At 43.6% G+C, this 23,999-nt stretch overlaps 1 protein-coding gene across 8 annotated transcripts in view; it reads right to left on the bottom strand.

Annotated features, from left to right (window-relative positions):
* Positions 1 to 2,479: 2,479 nt before the first annotated feature.
* The window catches only part of BTBD16 (BTB domain containing 16), a 69,691-nt gene continuing 48,171 nt past the window's right edge, over positions 2,480 to 23,999 (bottom strand). For 2 of the 8 annotated variants that reach the window (XM_035269336.3, XM_078346695.1), the window contains 6 exons: positions 11,101 to 11,192; positions 8,927 to 9,009; positions 7,606 to 7,683; positions 5,375 to 5,473; positions 3,680 to 3,868; positions 2,480 to 2,624 (listed from right to left, as the gene is read on the bottom strand). In XM_035269336.3, the coding sequence (XP_035125227.3) occupies positions 2,556 to 2,624; positions 3,680 to 3,868; positions 5,375 to 5,473; positions 7,606 to 7,683; positions 8,927 to 9,009; positions 11,101 to 11,192 (610 nt within the window). In that variant the 3' untranslated portion in view covers positions 2,480 to 2,555. Of the gene's footprint in view, positions 2,625 to 3,679; positions 3,869 to 3,921; positions 4,733 to 5,374; positions 5,474 to 7,605; positions 7,684 to 8,926; positions 9,010 to 11,100; positions 11,193 to 23,999 lie in introns of those variants that run through there. The other 6 variants (XM_035269334.3, XM_035269331.3, XM_078346696.1 and 3 more) reach the window with 5 other exon arrangements.

The following is a 23,999-nucleotide window of genomic DNA, read 5'->3' as shown; positions in this document are numbered from 1 at the left end:
GCACCACCACGCCCGGCTAATTTTGATATCTTTTGTAGAGATGGGGTTTCGGCATATTGCCCAGGCTGGTCTCGAACTCCTGGGCTCACGAGATCTGTCTGCCTCAGCATTCCAAAGTGTTGGGATTATAAGCGTGAGCCAGTACACCCTTTTATCCTGTTTAACTCTCTCAAGAGAAAAATGGGGCTCTAAACTGCAAACCCCATTTTAAATGGAAAGAAAACTGTAAATGTACCTAAAATTCCTCCTGGAAAGTCACCCACCAAACGTCTCAGGGATGGCTGTCCCAGTCCGTTTTATTTTCTTCTTTGTATTTTCTCACTTTTCGGTGACAACATGTATGATTTTATTGAAGTAACGCTTCGTTTCTTAAAAAGTAAAAGAGTGAAACTGTCATGCTATTTGAAAATAAACTACAGCTCCCAGTGAAAACTTAGATGAATCTCTTAAATGTGATACTGAACAGAAGCATGTAGGCACGAAGGAGTGTGCACTGTCAGATTCTGTGTGAGGATACTCGAACTCAAAGGCCAAACTGATTCGTGGTGATGGAAGTCGGCGTGTTTTCACCTTGGGGGTCTACCGGGGGTGTCTGGGGTGCTGGTTTTGTTCTTTTTGTTTTTGATCTGGGTGCTGGTTATGTGGGTGTGTTCACCGTTCACCAAGCTCTATAATAGATTTGTGTGTGTGTATGTTGATTTTGTTTTAAAACATTGAATTTAAATACTATTTATGTGTATTACTAAGCGTGTTGGCACCCCCTTGGCTTATAGGCCCGAGCCAGTGCCTCACCTGCCTCCCCCTAGTAAACCCTAGTCCCTGCCCTGCAGGGCTGGAAAGAATCACTGAGGCTGTGTTATCCAACCATCTGCCCCACTGAGACACATCTGCCAACTGACCAAAACCCTTTACATTAGGGACTAACCTGGGGTTTCACACAGAATCAGTATAATATAGAGAGCTGGTTCCAAGATGAAGTAAAACTCAAGAAGCTAAACAGGGAATGAGGCAACCCAGAGATTGGTGATGAAGGAAGTCCCCACTGCCCCAAAGCCTGGAGGGACATAGGGATGAGGTGGTCTCAGAACCAGAAACAGGGACCCAGCATCCAGACAGATGCTGAAACCACTGTGGAGGCTGCCAGGCATGAGATGGGGCATGAGCTGGGCAGTGGAGGGAGGAGGTACAGTTACAGCTGGAAAATGCCCCTGAGCCCAGAGGGTGCAAACTACCCAGGCTTCCCCTGTTCTCTGTCTTCCAAGCTCCCATCCCCGCCTCCCATTGACTGGTGAGCAACCTGGGAAACAGGGCTTGAGGAAGGGTGGGGAGAACCTGTCAACGGGCTCCCAACACCCAGTTCCTTTGCACCTCCCTGCCAGGTCACGCTGCACAGGATGTCGGGTTCCACTGCTGGGAAGGAGGCTCCCCAAGTCTGTGCCTGACTCTAACGGGATTAATTAAACTAAACTTATCCACCTTGTTGTCTGTATGGTGTCATCGACTCTCCATCACTTTTCCAAAGACAATGGGTACTACAGTGTGGTGGACACACCCTCGGTGACCCTTGTATAATTCTCTCCCCTTGGGTGTGGGTGGAACATGTGACTTACTTCTAGTCCAGAGAGTAGGGCAGAGGGGAGGGGCTGCCAGTCCCATGATTATCACCTTACATTATATAAGATGCTGTGTAAGCAGACTAGAGTGAGAGATTCTTCCGCTGGCCTTGAAGAAGCAAAATAGCCATGATTTGAAATGTCTGTAGAGAGTCACATGGCAGGGAACTACAGGGGGCCACTCGGGCCTGTGCAACCTTCTCTCTATGCCAGTAGCAGCGGGGCCCTTGGTCATACAGCTGCAGAAAAATGAATCTGCCAACAACCTGAATACGCTTGGACATGAATTCTCCCTGGCCATGTCTTCAGATGAGAATACAGCCTGCCTGCTAGTAAACTGTAGTCTTATGAGGCCCCGAATATAGGAGGCAGTGAAGCTATGCCTGGATTCCTCAACCACGAAAACTGAAGGAATCAATGTGTTGTTTTGTCACTAAATTTGTGGCACTTTGTAACACTGCAATAGAAAGTGAATAAAGTGGGAAGGAAGGCTCTCTACTTCCCTCTTTCCAAACTGCAGAGCTTCAGTTGAAAAGGTGGGATAATAAATTTAGAGTCACGTAGAGGAATTCCCCGCTACCTCTTGTTCTGTCTGAGCCCAAACTGCCAGGGACAATGGGCAGGCAGTTCTGTGTGGCAGGCAGAGCTGCATCTAAGGGTGTCCTCTGTGCTCCCGGCTAGAGTCTGTTGCCACTGCAGGTCCTTCCATGGTGCTGGGAGAAACCAAAACGTCAGGGCTGGACTAGGGGTACTGTGGGTCAGGGCTGGTAAATGGACTCTCAGGTCTGGACCTCAAATGATACAAACATGGACAAAAGTTCGAATGAGACCATCACTGGCTGGGAATGGCACGGAATGCTCGAGTGTACCTTTTTACGCCATTTTATTTTCTTTTATGCAGATCAGTGTTGGGGGAAATCCCATAGATTCTTCTGGAAACTGTCAAGATGGTGGGAAGATGAATGCAAAAGTTGCATAGATTGGGCTGCCCACAGTTTGGATTTTCAAGATCTAAAACGTGAAACAAAACAAGGTGAATGCGACTTTTAAGATAAACACAATTGTCCCCCAGAAGGAGAAAAAGGAAGGCCTGACAGTTGTAGAAGCTGCTGGTTCTCAACTATGGTTGCTCATCAGAATGGCCTGCAGAGGGTATTTGAAATAAACTGCCAATAAATTAGGTATAATGTAAACACAATCACGTGCACAAATCTTAAGAGGACAGCTTGATGGATTTTCACAAAGTAAACACTCCTGTGTAATCATCACCCTGATCAAGACAGGTATTTTCAGCCCCACAGAAGTCTCCTTCTTAATGTTCTCCCTTAATTTCCCAGCCCCTCTCCCTCGCCCCCACAAAGGAAACTGTCACTGTGATTTCTAATATCATAGAGAATAACCTGGAAGCTTTTAAAAATACTGATACTCAGGTCCGACCCATGGAGTATCTGCTCTGGTGATGTGGGTGGGGCTCTGGCCTTGGGAGCAATAAAGGGCTCAGGTGATTCTGATGTGCAGTCAGGACTGGGAATTACTCACTGGCCTGTAGCAAAGTCTTATTCTGGTCATAAGCCACGCAAGGCAGTGGATCTGCCTGGTTGCTGGCAACCACCTACTGAAGTAGACGGGCCCCGTCCTTCCCCAGTGGGCCCGAGGCAGGTGGGTCTGGGCTGTGGATTTCAGGGAAATTAACGGGTCACTCACAGGCATCAGTGGAGGCAGTGATGGCAAATACACTCCACAGAGCCTCCTCATCTCAAAAAACAAACAAACAAACAACAACAACAAAACAAAAAAAACCCTTTGATGCTTATAAAATACATCTGGTATGACCCAAACCAAGCAGTCTGATTTGGGCTATATTTATCTGTTTCCTTGGTTTTTCATCCTAGAAGAGATTTCTCTTTAGCATTATTTGAAGCTGTGAGAATCCTCAAGAAACTGAGCCTGATTTTCCAGGGATCTCTAGTGTAGGGCACTAGAGATTGGAAGCTGGTGATCACCAAAGGATGGGGGAGAGAAAGAGCAAAAAGGAAATAAAAGAAAAAGACAACAGGGAAACTTGCACGGCTTTTGCAGGATGGCTTGGCCAACTCAAACTTCTGCAAGACCTCGTCTGTCCTGAACTCCTGCCACTTGCTGTCAACCAGGGTCCGGGCTCTGATCTCATACTTCACCAGGCGCACTGCTCGCAGGCTGACAGGCTTGTGCTTGTAGACCACGGAAGGGGATTCCAGGTCTGTGTGCCTTATTCTCTGCAAAGAGAGTGACCCACCTCAGGTGGAACTGCAATCGGGGTGGCCCAGAGTTCACGAAAGCCGGCACCTGGCACATAGACCCTGGTATATAATATGTGAGGGCAGCAAGAGGGCATTTCCCAATTGGCACCATCTCCTAAAAGTGGCTGCTGCTGAGTCAGTTCTCATTTGAGCCCTCACCCTACATAAACCACTGGCTCATGGCCTGGACTTTGGCGAATCTAGAAAAACACCATTAAGTCAAGCTTTATGACGGCTTTGCCAGAATTAAAAAACCAACATAATACTCATAAGGGCGTTTGGACTGGTATTGTCACATAATTCATCTCTTCCAATCAGAAGAACTCACTGTGTAGAGACGCCTGAGTCAGTGGAGACCAAGAGCTGAGGAAGAGAAATGACTTGCTCCAGGGCACATATGAGGTACTGGCAAAGCTGGACTAAAACTCTGGTTTCTTCATTCATGTATTCATTTCTTCATTTATCCATTCATTCATTCATTCATTCAGTCAGTCAGTCAGTCATTTAAAGCTCCTTTATACAGAGGTTGCAGTGACCCGAGACTGTGCCACTGCACTCCAGCCTGGGTGACAGAGTGAGACTCCATCTCAAAAAATAAAGAAAAGTGAAAAAATACAGCTTCTCTGTGTTCCTGGTACTGTGATTGACAGCAGTAATAAAAAGATTAATAAGACGTGGCCTCCCAAAAGTGTGCAGATTAGAGAAGAGAGACTTACAAGCAAATCTTAAGTGGAACACAGTGATCCTTCATCATAGTTGTCATTGTCACCGTCAACATCACCATCCTCATCTTCCCTACTGCATATGGTGCTCTGTGTGTCAAGCTTGTTCCAAGCCACCCTTTACACAGATGAACACATTGAAACTCACAGCAACCTGGAGAGGTATGTTCTGTTACCTTCTCTGTCTTAAAGGTGGGGAAACTGCACGTAGGAGGGTTCCTGGCACTTGCCCAGGTCCTACAGCTTGAAGGCCATTGGCCTGTGGACTCTTCACTCCTAAACATGGCATCTCCTGCCTCTCCTAAGGTCCAGCAGGAGCACTGCAGAGAAGGCAAGCACCCTCCTGAATTTTCTGGGGTCCTGCCCATAGTCCACTTTGCAGCTAAACAAAATTACCCCCTCTCCCAGTTGGGGGCACTATCAGTTATCTTCATGGGAGAATAACTGAATTATATGTATAAACTGAAGATGAATTGAGCCCTACATGTGGAGATAGAAGACTAGAATCTAATCCTGGCTTTACCAACAGAGGCTACTCAGTTTTCAGATCGTCATCTGCTAAGTGGGCTACCAGTACCTACTTCCCAAGGTTGTTATAAAAATCAAATGACAGCACATATATGAGTGTGGTTAGCACTTACAATGCAGTTCATATCGATTAGGAATTAATGATGAATCAATTATTATTAATTCAACATGGATTGACTCTAAATCTAAAAGACAGTTTCAGAGACATAACTTTCATGCATTCTACCCTTACCTGCATGTAAAAACTGTAAGAGGCAGTATCATGTTTGAGTCCCTTTATTTCAAAGAAGAATCCATATACAGCAATCAGTTTTGAATAAGTCGTATACTCCTAAATTGGGAAAGAAAAACGACAAAGTGAAGAGGGGAAAACATTTAGTATTCAAAGTCAGCTGGGTGCAGTTGCTCACACCTGTAATCCCAGCACTTTGGGAGGCCAAGGCAGGTGAATCGTCTGAGGTCAGGAGTTCGAGACCAACCTGGCCAATGTATTTTAGTAGAGATGGGGGCAAAACCCTGTGTCTACTAAGAATACAAAAAAAAAAAAATTAGCTGGGCATGGTGGTGTGTGCCTATAGTCCCAACTCCTCAGGAGGCTGAGGCAGGAGAATTGCTTGAACCCAGGAGGCAGAGGTTGCAGTGAGTCGAGATTGCACCAGTGCACTCCAGCCTGGGCGACAGAGCAAGACTCTATCTCAAAAGCAAACAAACAAAAACAGTCGAGAGGACATGGTAAAACAAAGAATAGCAACAACAACAAACATCGCTCATTCAGCACCTGATCTGAAGGTGAAAATGCAATGGCAATTCTAGTCTAGGAAACGGGAAAAGCCAGACTGAAATCCTTGGTAGTGGCAACTACCACTCCCAACTTGGAATAAGTTCACTCCAATTGGATGGCCACTCGACCTCAGTTAAAAAGGAATCTATACTACATATTAATGCTTTTAAGTGTGACATATTATTTCGAATGAAATAGACTTTGAACAATGGTGCTAGAAGATTCCATTGCCCAGTGAACCCTGGAGTCTACCTTGACTTGAGAACGACTATTAAAGGAAAAGCCATCAGTGGCCCCAAAGGTCAGCTTTGACTAATCCACCTTATTCTTTAAAAATATTTCAGTTCTCACAATATTATTTTAAAAAATTACAAAGCACAAAGGAAGAAGATATTTAGGCTGCACACAGCTCTGATTTAAAATTTCTTCTGTTTTTATGTTTTTGCCCATACTTTTCCCTGTATCTTCTTTCCCAGGTCCCTGGGAACCCATAAAGTTTGCAAAAGTTACAGTGTTCCCCCAAACCACACCTCACCCCCAATGTTCACAGTCCCCTGGCTGCCGTCCTGCTTGGCAAAGGTTTGAGATCCGGTAATCAGTGTTTCTGGAATGTTTACACCCTCCTCCCCTTGCTCTCGTCACTAACAGTTGGGACAGTTGGTAGAAGTTAGTTGCAGACTTAGTAGTAGCTACTGAACAGAGGCAATATTATTTACTCCTTATGTTCCTTAGTGAGGAAAAGAAGAGGTTAGGTATGTTCTTAGATGACCTTTAGTCTATAGACCTTTGAAACAAAGTATGTGGTTTCAATTTGAAGGGCCCAAGAGCCACTCAGCACTTGCAGAAAGTCCTGGCATCCACCTCTGCCGACTTAGGCACTACATCTCTGAAACCAAAAGGCTGGGCCAGCTTATCCAGGGATGACTCAGAGGGGACCCTCTGATTATAGATTCAAGGCCTCTAGTTCTTAGACTATGAATTCTTTTGAGATCACTGCTGGGGTGCCTAATCGAAGGAGACTGGTGATTTCTTGGAGAATTATATCCATCACAAGGAACCCAGCATGGAGCACAGCCAGCAACCCTGACCTCCCCTGCTCACTAAGTGTCAAGATGCCTTGCAATCAAGTTCCTTGACCCACTGCAGTTTTATTCTGAGATCCATCAAAATAGCTGCCCAGACTGAGTTCACCCTTATAACCTTAAACATGGACTTGGTGTGGAGTCTCTCACTGAGCCAGTTTGCAACTGCTGATGTTTGTGGGAAATAGGATGGCCAACCCTTCCCAGTTTGCCTTGGTCTTTCATGGCTTTAGAATTGATCTGTTGTACTTCTTATGTGTTTTCAGTCTCGCGTTTTAGAGATGAAGAAGGGCAGTGTGTGAGTTCTGAAGATGAATGAGTCACTAGTTAAAATTCAGTCCTGCTCCATCCCGGTACCACCAGGACCACTGGTCCCCTCAGGGGGGAAATTATTAAACAGCCTGTCCTAAGCCCCTGCCTTGTGAATTTTATTTCCAGGGAGCCGATGAGCATGTAGGAGAGACACCCATGATTCCCTCTTCTGTCCCCTGACCTTTCTACCAGGAGTCAGAAGTGATCACAGCCACCGTCCAGGGGTTCTTAACTAAGCATGAAAGGGACAGTTCTTTCCCTTGTTCGAGTGCAGGTCTCACTCAGTACCTGGTTAAAGATCAGCCCAAATCTCACAGCCTGGGTGTTAAGATCTTTCAGGTGAGCCATGTCACCTCCATTCTCCATCTGAAAGGAAAATGCACACAGCTGACCACAGTGGGATCCTCCAGACATAAGTGCCTCTCTTCATCTCCATGTCTCTTCCTTGATCTCTATACCCCTTACCACGTTTGTCAAAGAGTTTTGCCTCTAGATGCACATTCAGCCATTCATTCAGTTCACAGACATTTATTGAAACCCTACTGTATCAGTCCTGTGCCCAGTGCTTTCAGAGGATGCAAGGAGAAAACAGAAAAGTACCCGAGCAGTCTCACCTGGGAAATAAAATGTACACACACGGCAGAGATGACCACGGTCACAAAAATCAAGAGCAAGTAAGGCCCCTCATGGCAGGCTCCAAGGTGAGGGCTGGGGAGGGGAGGGAGAGGAATTCGAGAGGATGGCATTGGTAGCAGTGAACAAAAGGAAGGAGGTGGGCAGGGTCAGAGGACCAAGAGGGAGGTGGGGACTTCCCGAGACATCTGCACAGACTGTCCCCTCTCTGTCACTCCTTTGCTGCTCTGTTAGAGCACGGTCCTGAGTTATGTCCCAGAAATGCACCTCCTTCCACGGAGTCAAGATCTATGGTGTGGGCAGTGCTGAGCACTGCGGTTTGCACATTACAATAGGTATTTGTGGAGCAGGACTGAATTTTAACTAGTGACTCATTCATCTTCAGAACTCACACACTGCCCTTCTTCATCTCTAAAACGCGAGATTGAAAACACATAAGAAGTACAACAGTTTGCATGGACAATTCACAAAGGGGAAATGCTGCTGGAAAAACATTCCTAGCTACCAGTAATAAAGGAAACACACATTTAAAAATGAGATGTCGTCGTTCCCTTCTTGATAAACATTCCTAGCTACCAGTAATAAAGGAAATACACATTTAAAAATGAGATGTTGTCGTTCCCTTCTCAATTAACAAAAGCAATTTGAAATTTAAATGCTCTGTGTTGCTGAGTGTGTACAAAGAGAGACATGCTCATTTATTGCTGGAGGAAGAGTAATTTGGTCCCAACATTTGTTAATCTGTATCGAGAACAAAAATGCATATGGCGGGTGCTGGAATTACCCAGATTCCAAGTCTAGGTCTTCTCCCTTCTCTCCTTCCCAGGCACTGCTCTCCCTACTTTCCCTGGAGGACAATCCAGATATGTCCTTACCTCAAAGGTCTAAAGGTTTCAAATGTGAAACACATCTCCAGAAAAAACAAGGAGAGGCAATACATTTCAACAACTGTTTCCCTGCAGAGAAGGCAACTCACTGCGTGGTAATGGTTGGCTGCAACCCGGTGCAGCCACGACTCTGGGAAGAAGTTAAGGTCCTGCAGCTCCTCCAGATCCTTGCCTTGGAAGAAACACAAAAGGAACATTTTTTCATTTTATTCACACCAGAGCCTCAAAAATCCCATTTACAGAAAGGAAAAGGAAGAAGTCAGGAGCTGAGGGAAGAGAAAAGGGTGGATGGTCTCCTTTAAGATTTGATTGACAAAGTGGAAATAAAACATCTCAGGGTCACTGTGGTTATGTTCAGAGTCAATTCCTTTTGTATTTCAAATCAATTCTCTTCAAAAAAATCTTATACAAATACCAGCCTGGTCAACACGGTGAAACCCTGTCACTACTAAAAATGCAAAAATCAGCTGGGCATGGTGGCGTGCACCTATTATCCCGGCTACTCAGGAGGCTGAGGTAGGAGAATCACTTGATAGGAGACGGAGGTTGTAGCGAGCCAAGATTACACCAGTGCACTCCAGCCTTGGGGGAGAGTGAGATTCCATCTCAAAAAAAAAAAAAAAAAAAACAACTTATACAAATAAACTTCCAAAGGAATGAATAAATTCAACGGCCAATTCAACTTCAGTTTTTTAAAATCTATAATACATATTAATTATTTTAAGTGTAACTTATATAATTTTGAATGAAATACACTCTCAACAATCTTACAAGAAGATATTGCTGCCCAGTGAACTCTGGAAGATACCTTAAGAATTATTGTTCAGTTTACAATAGCAAAGACCTGGAACCAACCCAAATGCCCATCGATGATAGACTGGACAGGGAAATGTGGCACATATACACCATGGAATATTATGTAGCCATCAAAAATGATGAGTTCGTCTCCTTTGTAGGGACATGGATGAACCTGGAAACCAACATTCTCAGCAAACTGACACAAGAACAGAAAATTAAACACCGCATGTTCTCACTCATAGGCGGGTGTTGAACAATGAGAACACATGGACACAGGGAGGGAAGCAGTACACACTGGGGTCTGTTTGGGGGAAATAGGGGAGGGACAGTTCAGGGTGGGGAGTTGGGGAGAGAGAGCATGGGGAGAAATGCCAGATATAGGTGATGGGGAGGAAGGCAGCAAATCACACTGCCGTGTGTACCTATGCAACTATTTTGCATGTTCTTCACATGTACCCCCAAACCTAAAATGCAATAAAAAAGATGTTAAAAACAAAAAGAACTATTTTTTTTGTTTTCCTTGTAAAAGGAAAAGCCATAAGTGGCCCTTGAAGATCAGCTTTGACCAGTCCTCCTTATTTTTTAAAGATATTTCAGTTTTCACAATATTGTCAAAAAATTACAAAGCAAAAAGGAAGAAGTTATTTAGGCTGCACACAGATCCGATTAAAATTTCCATATATTTTTTTCTATTTTATTTTGTTTTTATTTCGTAGATCTCCGTTCCTCGATCCCTGGGAGAAAGTTAACAGTGTTCCCTGCCACCATTCCTCACCCTAACATTCGCAGCCCCCTGGCTGCAGTCCTGCCTGGCAAAGGAGGTCTGAGGTCAGGTCATCAGTGTTTCTAGAGTGTTTAGAAGCAACTTGGACAAAACATCAACCATTCCTGAGTTCTGGAGCTACTTATTATATCTGGATAGCTGGAAACGGCTTTGAAAATGTTCTCAGATGTCCTTTCAGATGCAAAGATCTCATGGGTGGCCTCCTGGACTGCTGATAACATGCTCCCCAATATGTCTTTCCTCTTTCCAAGTGACAGGTGCCATCCCCTGTGCCCAGAGCATGAGGTTGAGGGAGCACAGATCCAGAGTTTCCTCCCAAACTGCAGAACAAGGGGCCTAGAAGTGAACCGTGTGAAGAAGTAGGACATACAATTCAATCAATTCAATGCCAATAAAACAGCCCTTGGCAGCTGTGCACTGCTTCACAAGATACAAGCCCCTTCTAGCCATCATCAGATTTCATCAGAGTTCCAATTATCCCCATTTTACAGATAGAGAAAGTGAGACCAAGCAGCTATATGACTTTCCCCAAGTCACTCAGATTGGAAGTGGCAATGCCATGTTTCAGCCGATTCCCTTGGAAACATCAGGTGGGGCTCCCCCAGCAGTGGCTGAGGAGTGGACAGGTGCCCAGCAGCTTTCCCGTGGATGTGCTCACCTGGGCTAGGGCTTACCTCTTACCTTTGGTGATGTTGTGCAGACGCAAGCTGAGGAAGAGCGGCCTCAATCTCTGTCCTATATCCCGGTCCAGAAAGCAACGGTTCTTGGGAAAGCTTAGCAGAGGCACAAAGAAGAATAACAGGCCTTCAGCAAACTCCTTTCTGGAATAAGCCCAGGCTAGGGAAAGCCATGTCATACAGACTAGTGGCTTCACCAGCCAGAGGGGGATGGGGCCTGGGTCTTTACGGAGGGGTCAGGTATGTGGAAGCAGATGGTAGCTTAGATGACATTTTATAAAGTCCAGCCCCAGAGACAGTAATGGAGACAAATGCTTATATTCCCTTCAGCATCTAACACTGAATTCTGCACATAGTAGGTGCCCAGTAAATGTGTATAAAGTGACTGATGGGAACACATGTTACTTGACAGAGGACCTCAATATGCATTTTCTCACTTGAGTGTCACAAACTTCCTGTGGGGCAGACAGAGCAAGGATTGTTAGCTTCATTTCACAGATGAGAAACAGAGGCTCAGCCCAGACGGGAACCCAGGACCCCTAACTGCTCCTGTACATATGCTGCCTTTCCTGTAAGCGACCAAATGAGGCACTTCAAAAGTGCTTTCTGGTAAAATTAAAAAGAAGAGAACGGATGTGTTAGGTAACCAGTTTGAGCAGCTGGTTTCAGGATCATTTCTACTATATTCAGTTCAGCTTAATACTAAGCTCCAAATAACCTCCTCATGAAGCTGAAGGTCAGCACAGGGTTGAGAAGATGCAGTTCTTTTTGAGAAGACATGCACACACAGACACACATTCCATTCGCTGCCCTTGTTTTGAAACAACTTACTTCACAAAAATGGCCACTTCTCATAAATGGAGACCATGAGGAACCATGTTTCCAAGTCTCTTTGGAAACGCAGAGTCACTCCCACAAGGCAGAGCCTGCACAGGACCCACCCAGGGTACTTGTAGATTATTTTTCCATAAAGCAAGAGTGATGTCCAAGTCACACCCTGTGCCAGCTGGATGGAGGTCACCTCTGGCCAAGCGGCCCCCTCCGTCAGAGATGCCCGCCAGCTTTCCTGGAATCCTTCATTTTCAGAAGATCTGGGAATTCCTGGGACCGCCCAGCTGCTCCACATCAGGGATGCCAGAAGATAGGTCCAGAGGTGCAGAAAAGTTGTGGGCACAAAGACAAGTAAGTTCTGATTCGATTCGAGGGGTATTTACCAGCATCTACCCTGTGCCTGTCTCTGGAGGTAGACAGAGCAGCCGGAAATAAAGTCAGGTGGATGCTTTCAGAAGTGCAGAACTATTGGTCCTGGAACCAGCCCTCCATTACCCAGGGTAAGTGGAGCCGGGGCTGATGGGTGGGGTGCCTGTGCCCTGCAAACATTGACATCCTCTTGGGACAAATAACACTCGCTCCCTCCCTTTCCTCACACGATCAGGATGCCTCCTCCTTCTTCTGCCTCTTTTTCATCATGTCATGGAGGAACAGCTGAGGCGCCATCATGGCTGGGCATCAGGTGTCAAAGGGGAAGAACGGACCAAGCTGACGCCTTCCTCCTCAGCCTCATCCAGTGCTCTGGGGACAAGCCAGCACCTATGGTCAGGGCTCCATAGCCTGGCGCTGCCCTGAGCAGTGAGCCCCTGCTGGAGCTGCAGAAAGGAAAGGACCCAACTGGAGGAAAGCATTTCCCTCCATCAGGAAGCTCCAGGCCCGGTTCTGCTGATTTGCTTGGTGTGACAAAGCTGCTGGCAGGGGCGAGAGGAACCAAGACCCTGATACTCCTTTCAGAGGCACTCAGACTCAATGGCCATTCAGCCAGGGCCTCTCTGGACAGCCTTCCTGTCCCCGAGGATTTGGAAATAGCTTTGTTGAGACAGCTGGTTGGACTTTATGACTCCTTGGGCTCTCTGGAAAGTGGCACTGACTGACACCCACTTCTGTGGCTGACATGGAGAGGCCATGAGTCATCTCATCATTCAACCAAGCTGGGGACCCTGAGACAGGCAGACCAGGGTCTAGTCCCAGCCGCGCCAGCCACAGTCCTGAGACTGGGCCTCTCAGAGCTTCACTCTCCTTTGTCAAGTGGGAGCAGTCGCCACACCGGGGAAATGGGAGGAGTAAAGCTGACAGTGTTTGGGAAGGGCTTGGGCCGGCTGCTGGCCCCCAGTGAGTCCTCAACACCAATAAGCACCACCATTGTCCTCCTGCCCCAGGGAAAGTGAATGGACTCAAGGAGGGTCAAATGCAGGGAATTACTCTTGATGGCATTTGTCGTCATTGCCACCCTCCAAATCACCCAAGTTATGGACCACCTCAAAGAAAGGAAGTAGTGTCCTCAGCTTCTGAGTTCCTAAAATCTCAAAGGATCTGAGTTGTGGTCCACCCTCAGAACTGATCAGTGTAACCCGGCTCTGGGAGCCCAGCGAGGTCCATTGTCTTGGAGCCAGTGTCCTACACAGGCCACTCAGGGCCAGTCCAGCACATTTTCCATTTTACTTGATGCCACTTAACCATCTGGGAGCAGAGGCACCTACTCCTCCCTGGCCTAGTGGTGGTGTCACGTAAGATGGGAGCCAGCAGCTGCTGAGTCTAGGGACGGCTGTGCCTGGTTACGCCCGTGAAGTCAAAGACTGGCATGGTTTCCCCTGGTACTGTGCTCTGTTTGTGCAAAGACCTCTTTTGGTTTAGCACTTACTTTTTTGAGACAATTTCAGGCGATAGTTGAACTCTGCCTCCCAAAGTTCACTGAGGAACCCTGGGGGGTGACCCCTCTCGGGAAGACAGTTCACAATTCCTTGCTACTGAAAGACACACCCAGGTTGGCTCCGGGTTCTGCTTGCTAGACCCTGGGAACAAATCTCCCATAGACTCTCACAGTGCCTGGGGACAAGTCTCCTTCTGATGGGTACATATCGTAACGTTAGAGGTGCTCTTAGCCACAACTTTCTCACTTCCTCTACCCTGTCATCTGCTGGAGCCTTCGACCCTTCCTGCGAGGGTCAGGCCCACAGCCCTGATAGTCCCGGCACTTCGGATTTGAGCCTTAACATACATATATGCTACAGCACGGATGAACTGGGAAGCAGTACGCCAGACACAAGGGCGAATGCTGGATGACTCTGCTCTGTGAGGTACGTAGAGTCATCAAATTCCTAGAGACGGAAAGTAGAAGGGGGGCTGCCAGGGGCCACAGAGGGAAAATGGGAGTTGATTCATGGGTAGAGTTTCAGTTTGGGAAGACAGAAAAGTTCTGGAGATGGCTTCACAGCAGCGTATGCCACTGAACTGAATGCGTAACAACAGCTAAAATGGGAAAGATTCAGGCTACGCGTATTTTGCCACAAATTAAAAAAGAAATTGGAGTTAAAAATGACTTAGCTTATTTGAGAAATAGAACTAGCATATTAAATTTTAAGACAACACTTGAAAAAAATACACATTTAGGGCAATAAATGAGAAGAGGAAATGACATTTTTTTTTCCAAAATATAACTCAGTGTAGAAGACTTGGGACACTTCTGAAATCAAAGAACCAGAAAATGGAGGCCAGGTGCCATGGTTCATGCCTGTAATCCCAGCACTTTGGGATTACAGATCCCAAAGGGGCAGGCGGATCACCTGAGGTCAGGATTTCAAGACCAGCCCGGCCAACATGGTGAAACCCCAACTCTACTAAAAACACAAAAATTAGCTAGGCATGGTGGCAGGCACCTGCAATCCCAGCTACTTGGAAGGCTGAGGCAGGAGAATTGCTTGAACCTGGGAGGCAGAGGTTGCAGTGAGCCAAGACTGCACCACTGCCCTCCAGTCTGAGCGACATAGTGACTCCATCTCAAAAAACAAAACAAAACCAGGAAATGTTCCTCTTGGCTCCTAACACTCAAGTGTGGCAAATGAAACAATTCCTGCTGCTACCCCCACACCATGACCTACCAAAGATCACCACATTTTAGAATCCCTGTCACATGCTGTCCTGGGCCTTTTGTTCTACTCGGGGCTCAGTGAGTGTGTGCTGTCACCTCTATGCACCGTGCTTAGGCTGCTTGCCCAAGTCTACAGGCAGTGGCTGGCAGAGGTAGGGCTGAGACTCGGGGCTGACTTATCCTAACATGCATCTCATTTATTGCTTGTGTCTGCTCCTGGATCTCAAGCTCCATGATGACAGGGTTTGTGTCTGCATTGTTTACTGTTGTACTCTCAGTGTCTTTTACAGTGCCTGGCACTTAGTTTGCAAGATGTTGGGTGAATTAAGTGGATGAGCGACCTCGTACCCGCCAACTCTCCAGCCTCATTCACCCATCCCTCCACTCACCCATAACTTATCTTCTAGGAACGCCAATAGGGCCCCCCCCTGGTGCACATGCTCACACACACCTGCCTGCACATACAGGCCAGCCTATGCCACTGTCTGCATGCCCATGTGGTCCTGTCTGCTGTCACCATGACCTATCAGCTTTTCCCTGAGACTGAGTTCAGTGTCCTTCGCCTGTCTAGATGGTCCTGATCCTAGCACAAAGGGAAATCCTGTCTAATCAGAATCACAGCTGCCCTTTTTAAGAACCTCCTACACCCAGACTCCTGTGCTCCTTCCATTCCTCCATGCTTACTGCTGAAGGTATGTTTGGTGCTTCTCAGTATGCCTGGAAAGCCAAGAAGCAATGCTGGGGAAGTGAAAAGTTGGTAAGAACTAACCATAATATTTAGGGATCTTGAGAACAAGAGAGACTCAGGTTCCAGAGATCCAAGTTGAAGGAGAGCAGAGGCATCACCTTTCAGAGCAAGAAAAGACGCAAACAAGGCAAGAAGCACAAACATCAGATAATGAGAAATCCTCTTGTCCCAGAATACATCAACCTCCCAGCACAAGGCCTGGTTGAGTTATTCTAAAAGAGAACAATTTAATAGTCCTAATGTCCATGACTCACGGGATATTTCAAAATTAATATGCTGGTAAAGAGATCAGTGTTGTCACACCAGGGTTGCCCAGTTTCATGCTAACTCTGGCTACATCTGCAAAGGCCATTCATGAATCACAACAGGCACATGGCTTCTGCCCATCCTGGGGACGCAGCATCACAGCGCATTTCCCTCAAGAAATCAGTGGGCTCGGGGCACTCAGAGTACAGGGTGTGACAGGGAAGCTGTCCTTAAGTTTCCCTCTGCAGTTCCCTTGGGAGTGGTAAGTGGGGGAACGGGTGGGGGGAGATGCTGTTGGGTTCACCAGTGCACACCCACACAGCCAGCACATGCTCAAAAGAGGAGGTCAGAGGAGGAATCCATGCAGTGCGCACATGAGATCAGAGAAGGCTTTCTGGAACTGGCTTTGTGCAGCTCTGCAAAGGCTGGGTCAGATTTGGGTAGGGCACAGGTAAGAAGAGACTCAGGTGGAGAATCAGGGGAATCTAGAAGTTGGGATCATGTGAGAATTGGCTTCATTGGCTACGTTCAAATTACTTCCTTCTGGTAAGGCTGGAAGATCATTGGCAGAATCTACACTGCAGTGTCTGAGAGATACCTATTTAGTAATTAACAAATCAACTAAAGATCAAAATTACATGTCTGTTATGATTTTCCCTTGACTCTGAGACCTAAGAGTGTCAAAAGACCTCTATTAAGAAGACCAAGGTCAACCCCAGTACCACCATCACTTTACAAAAGGAGCCTCAGTAAGCTCCTCATTATCCCTGGGCCTTAGCTTATTCAACTGCAAAACCAAAGGGTGAGACCAGGTGAACTCTAAGGGACCTTACAGCATTGACCTTCTTTGATTTAATAAAGTGAGTAATTTATGAACTGGCAATAACTGAATGCATGTTGTTGTCCTGTCGCTTCCAAACTGCCACTCATTTCAATTAGTAATAATCATAAGAAGAGTTCTACACTATCCTCCAGCAGAAGGGTTTTGGAGGCGAGAAGACATTTTCTGCTTCTGATTATAAGGACCAATTCCTCCTGATAGAGGACTGAATTTTCCACCCTTCTAGCAGTCATTCAGATCCAGCCCTGCCCTACATACCATAAAAGGACACGTAAGAAGCAACAAGAAGCTACTCGTCAATCTCCTGCTGAGCCTGAGCATACACTAAGTAACCGGAGAGTCACCCCGAGGCCCTGAGAAGAGAGTTCCACTTGAAATGTAGCACACACACTGTGATGCCTAAGGCTGGAGGGAGAAAGTTTCAAATCAAAGTCAAATCCATACACAGCAGGACTGAAACCATCCCATGCTTTGGGCACTTCAAGCTGTCACTCTGCAAACATGACACTTGTTTCTATTTAACACTAAACAGCTGGCCAGAAAGTCACTATATTCCTTCTTGCAATCTGTATTTGACATGCAATGCAGAGTAGTTTTCAGAGTTAAAGTGAAATAGTTCAGAAGTTAAAATCACCATTAAAGAACATTCAAAGCATCATTCCTTCAGTACTTAGTCAAGTACTAGCTATTAAATACTGGGGACTAGAAGGGTAAAGTGAGTAAGACGCAGTCCTTGCACCAAACGGCCAGTGTGGGAACCACACATAGGAACAGACAATCACAATAATTATTTTATTTACAAGTGAGAAAGCTTACAGAGATGGGCATGCAATACTATGGAGCCCAGAGACTGAGCATGTGAACCAGACTGTGGGGGAAGAGGGTGCTCCTAGAGGGTTTCCTTGGGGATAACTGAGTTAAGTGTGGAGGCACAGTGGATCACTCCAGCAAGATGACATCTGAAATACACCAAACCCCTGTGTGATATAGCTGGCCTAGAATTAGAACCAGTACAATGCCATTTTAAAATGGGAAAACCATTTCCATTCTCCTCACAATGACTGCTAGCCATGACTTCTGTAAACTACTAAGATTACCTTGCAAAATGCAAAGAGAGGACAAGCTGCATACTTTCTCTTATCTGTAACTGCCAGAATTGCTGGCCTTTGTTTACCAAAGTAAGCACCCCCAGATAATTCCATCCTGGCGCCAAGTAACCTAAAATTATGTGGACCCCACACCTGTCCAAATAATGTATAAACTAATGTTTACCTTGACCTCTGTAAACCACTTAGGAGGCAATCGGAATGGCAAAAGTCCCCTGGCCCTTGGAATATCTGGAGCCTGCTCACCCTCCTCTCAGCCTAGGAGGTGATTGACAGCTTTCATTCCCATCTCCGTTCCTCACCCCCACTCCCAAGGTGGTTTTGTGGGTATAAAAAGGTCTTGTCACTCTTCTTTCTCTGCCACGGGTTGGAGAGACGTGAGTCGTCCGTGGTCGCCGGCAATAAACCCTGTAATTTGGCATTCTTTTGTTCTGGTGTTGACTTTCTGTGCTAAGTGCGATATAACACCTGAGCTCCTGATAAATCAGTTGATCTCTCTAAAGTCACCATAATTAATCCAAAATAAGATCATCTTCCACAGGTGCTATATTTTTTTTATAAATCACCATGGATTCCAAACTGCAATGGGCTGCTTCTCCCATCTTCTTTCATCTCCTTCTATAGCCAGGTGAACCAGATGAATGAATTAATCCTCTTGCTGCCATATTTGTTCTTACAGACACTCTCTCCACTCCAGCTTCTTGATATCACCAGAGCTCAGACCTTTCACCTCTCATGGCGACAGTGGTAACTCTTCCCATGGCCTCCTCACTTTCTCCACCCATATGTCCCCTACTTGAATGACTGATAAAACCGCACCCCACTCCTGACCCAGTACAACATAGACATGCATTTTATATCAAAACTCACGAGATGCAGTTAAAGGAGAAGCATAGCTCCAAATCAGAAAAGAAAAGAGCCTGGAAATCAGATGTCTAAATACCCATCTCAAGAGGTTAGAAAAAGAATATCAAACAATTCTTGAAAAAAGTAGAAGTAAGGAAATAATGAAGAGAAAAATTAATGAAACAGAAAACATACCATGGAAAAATATCAACAGGTGTGTCAAGTCAAAGGGTGTTTCTTTTAAAAGTGAATAAAATAAACCTCTATTAAGGTTGATCAAGGAAAAAAAGAAAAGAAATATACAAATTATCAATATCTGATATGAAAAGAGGGCTATCACAATAAATTCTGCAGATACTAAAAACATAACAAACATTTACCAAGTGGATTAAAGACTTAAATGTAAGGCCTAAAACTATAAAAATCCTAGAAGAAAACCTAGGAAATCCCTTTCTGGATTCAGTCTTTTCAGAGGATTTGTGATTGTCCTCAAAGCAATTGCAACATAAACAAAAATTGACAAGTAGGACGTAATTAAACTTAAGAGCTTCTGCACAGCAAAAGACATTATCAACAGAGTAAACATACAAATTATGCATCCAAAAAAAGTCTAATACCCAAACTCTGTAGGGACTTTAAACAAATCAACAAGCGAAAAAAATCTCATTAAAAAGAGGAAAAAGGACGTGAGCAAAAACTTTTCAAAAGAAGACATACAAGTGGCCAACAAACATATGCAAAAATGCTTAACATCACTAATCATCAGGGAAGTGAAAATCAAAACCACAGTGAGATACCATCTTATATTAGCCAGAATGGCTATTACGAAAAAGTCAAAAAATATCAAATGTTGGCAAGGCTGTGGAGAAGTGGGAACACTTACACACTGTGGGCGGGAATGTAAATCAGTTCAGCCACTGTGGAAAGCGGTTTGGAGATTTCTCAAAGAAATGAAAATTGCACTATATCATTTGACCCAGCAAGCCCATCACTGAGTATACACCTAAAGGAACATAAATCATCCTACCAAGAAGACACATGCATGCGTTTGTTTATCACAGCACTATTCAAGATCGAAAAGACATGGAATCAACCTAGGTATCCATCAGTGGTGGATTGAACAAAGAAAATGCAGTGCATACATACCCTAGAATCCTATACAGCCATTAAAAAAAAAATTATGCTCTTTGCAGCAACATGGATGCAGATGGAGATCATTATCCTAAGTGAATTAATGCAGAAACAGAAAATCAAATACCATTTCTTCTCACTTATGAATGGAAGCTAAACATTGGGTACACATGAACATAAAAATGGGAATAATAGAAATAAGGGACTACTAGAGTGGGAGGGAGGGAGACAAGGGCTGGAAAACTGCCTATTGAGTACTATGGTCATTACGTGGGTGATAGGGTCAATTGTACTACACCTCAGCATCATGTAATAGATCTGCATGTGTACTCCCTGAATCTGAAATAAAAGTTGAAATTAAAAAAAAATAAATAGATGTAAAATACAATCATAAAGACTTTTTAAAAATTTCACCAAGAGAGATTATTTTCTGGGCCATAAAACAGGTCTCAATAATTTAAAAGAACTAAAATCATAAAAACTATTGTGTCTGATAATAATGGAGTCAAGTTAGAAATCAGTAACAGGAAGATATATGGAAAATCCTCAAATATTTGGAAAATAGCACAGTTCTAAATAATCCATAGGCCAAAGAGAATTCAATGGGGAAATTAGAAAGTATTTTGAACTGAATGAAGTTTAAAACACAACATATCAAAATTTGTGAGATGCAGCTAAAGCAATAATTGCAGGGAAATTTATAGCACTAAACACTTAGAAAAAAGGTCTTAAACCAATGACGTTGAAGTTTCCACCTTATAAAACTAGGAAAAGAAGAGCAAAGTAAACATTTGACAAAATAAAACATCTATTCCTGATAAAAATGGTCATCAAACTAGAAATAAAAGGAACCTCCTCAACATGATAAAGGGTGTCTATTAAAAAACCTATAGTTAAAACTTTATTTAATAATGAAAGATTAAATTCTTTCCCCCTATAATCTAGAACAAGGCAAGAATGTCCACTCTCACCACTTCTGTCCAACAATGTACTGAATATTCTAGTCAGGGTAATAAGGCAAGAACAAAAACAGGCACACAGATAGGAAGGAAAAATAAAATTGTCTTGATTTACAGGTGATATGATTGCATATGTAGATTCCTAAGGAATCTGTAAAAAAGTTTCTAGAACTATAATTGAGTTCTACTATGCTTGCATAGTACAAAGTCAATGTAAAAAAATTTGTATTTCTACATATTAGCAAAGAACAATCAGAAATCAAAATTTAAATAAAAATACCTTTTAGAATAGTGTTATATGAAAGACTTAGAGATAAATTTTCTAAACAATGTGTAAAACTACATTAAACATTTATGAAAGAAATTTAAAAGGACTTAAATAAATGGAAATATATACCATATTCATGGATCAGAAGACTCAATCCTGTTAAGAGGTAAATTCTTCCCAAATTGGCCTGTGCATTCAAGACAATTCTTAACAAAAATCCCACAAGATTTTCCTATAAAAACCGTCCAGCTGTTTTTAAAATCAATATGAAAGTGCAAAGGAGCTAATCAAAATAACTTTGAAGAAGATTAACAAAGCTAGAGAACTTACATTACCTTATGTCAACACTTAGTAAAATGAATTATCTAATGAGGATAATGTATTAGTATAAAATAGAAATATGGTTTAAAGGAACAAAATATTGAGTCCCCAGACAAACACACACATATGGTTGATGTTTGACAGAGGTGCCAAAAGCAATTCAGGGAAAATTGAATGACCTTTTCAACACATTGTACTGAATAAATGGATATCTATATGCAAAACATGAACCTTAACCCTTACCACACATATATATAAAACTTAATTCAAAATTAGGCATAAATATAAATGTGACACCTAAAACTATAAATCTCTCAGAAGAAAACCTAGAGGAAAAGTCATAATCATCTTGCTTTGTCAAGATTATTAAGTAGGACACAAAAGGAATGAGCTGAAAAGAAAAAAATGTCAATACGTTGAATATCAAAATAAAAAACTTCTGATATTCAAAAAACAGTTTTTAAAGTGAAAATGTAAGTAATAGACTTGAAGAAAATATTTATGAAATATATATCTGACGAATGACTTGTATCCAGAATATATAAAGAATACTCACAATTTAATAATAACCCAATTTTGAAAATATGGGCCAAAGGTTTGAACAGACTTTTCATTAAAGAAGATAAATGAAGGACAAATAAACATATGATATGATGCTCACCATCATTAGTAACTGGGGGAATGTAAGCTAAAATCACAATGAGACACCATTACATATGCATTAAATTGGCAAAAATTAAAAAGGCTGACCAAATGTTAGCAAGATGTAGAACAAATGAAATGCCTGTAATCCAGCACTTTGGGAGACTGAGGTGGGTGGATCACCTGAGGTCAGAAGTTCCAGACTAGCCTGACCAACATGGCAAAACCCTGCCTCTACTGAAAATACAAAAATTAGCCAGTCGTGGTGGCATGCACTTGTAATCCCAGCTACCTGGGAGGCTGAGGCAGGAGCATCGCTTGAACCTGGGAGGCAGAGGTTGCAGTGAGCCAAGATCATGCCACTGCACTCCAGCCTGGCAACAGAGTAAGGCTCTGTCTCAAAAAAAAAAAAAAAAAAAAAAAAATAGTACAGCCACAATGGAAAACAGTTTGGCAGTTTCTTAAAAAGTTAAACATACTCCTACCATCTTACCGAGCCATTCCACTCATAGGTATTTATTTATTTAAAAGAAATGGAAGCATATTCTCCCATACAGACTTGTATGTGAATGTTTATAGTAACTTTCTTAAGTTACTAAAAACAACTTAAATGTCTATGAAAAGATGAATAGAAAACAAATTTTGGTAATCCGTGAATGGATTATCACTCAGCAATAAACGAAAAGATACAGCATCAGTGAATCTCTGAATAATTATGACAAGCGAAAGAATCCAGAAAAAAGGGAGTACGGACCCCATGATTTATTTATATAACGTTCTAGAAATACAGTCATGCACCACTTAACAATGTTTCAGTCAACAGCAGACCACATACAAGATAGTGGTCCCAAAGGATTATAATGGAGCTGAAAAACAGAACGGAAAGAGTCCTACCATCTAGTAATATCATAGCACAACACATGTGTTTGTGGTGTGGCTTGTGTAAAAAAAAACCCTACTGTGCCACCTGTTGTATAGAAGTGTAGGACATACAATTATGTACAGTACATAATACTTAATAATGATAATAAATGACTTATTTATGTATTTACTATTATATACTTTTAATCTTTATTTTGTAGTGTATTCCTTCTATTTATTAAAAAAAAAAGTTTGCAGCCTCAAAGAGGACCTTCAGGAGGTATTTCAGAAGAAGCCCAACGGCTTCTTCATAGGAGATGACAGCTTCATGGGTGTCACTGCCCCTGAACACCTTCCAGTGGGACAAGATGTGGAGGTGGAAGACAGGGACACTGATGGTCCTGACCCTGTGTAGGCCTAGACTAATGTGTGTGTCTGTGGCTTAGTTTTTAACAAAAAAGTTTAAAAAGTAAAAAATATATAATTTTTAAAAATAGGATAAGAGCTTATAGAATAAGATTATAAAGAAAATATTTTAGGCTGGGTGCCACGGCTCACGCCTGTAATCCCAGCACTTTGGGAAGCCAAAGCAGGTGGATAACGAGGTCAGGAGTTTGATCAGCCTGGCCAAGATGGTGAAACCCCATCTCTACTAAAAATACAAAAATTAGCCAGGTGCAGTGGCGGGTGCCTATAATCCCAGCTACTTGGGAGGCTGAGTCAGGAGAATCACTTGAACCTGAGAGGCGAAGGTTATATCAAGCCGTGACTACGCCATTGTACTCTAGTCTGAGTGACAGAGCAAGACTCCATCTCAAAAAAGAAAGAAAGAAATTATTTTTGTACAATTGTATAAGGTGTTTCTGTTTTAAGCTAAGTGTTATTACAAGAGTCAAAAGGTTTTAAAATTAAAAAATTTATAAATGCTTATGGTAAGCTAAAGTTTATTCATTATTGAAGGAAGAACATTTAGTGCAGCCTAAGTGCACCATGTTTCTAACGTCTACAAGTAGCA

Source organism: Callithrix jacchus, chromosome 12, assembly GCF_049354715.1.
Source record: "Callithrix jacchus isolate 240 chromosome 12, calJac240_pri, whole genome shotgun sequence".
Taxonomy (NCBI): domain Eukaryota; kingdom Metazoa; phylum Chordata; class Mammalia; order Primates; family Cebidae; genus Callithrix; species Callithrix jacchus.
Note: the sequence above shows the minus strand (reverse complement) of the source record. Positions and strands in the feature narration are given on the sequence as shown.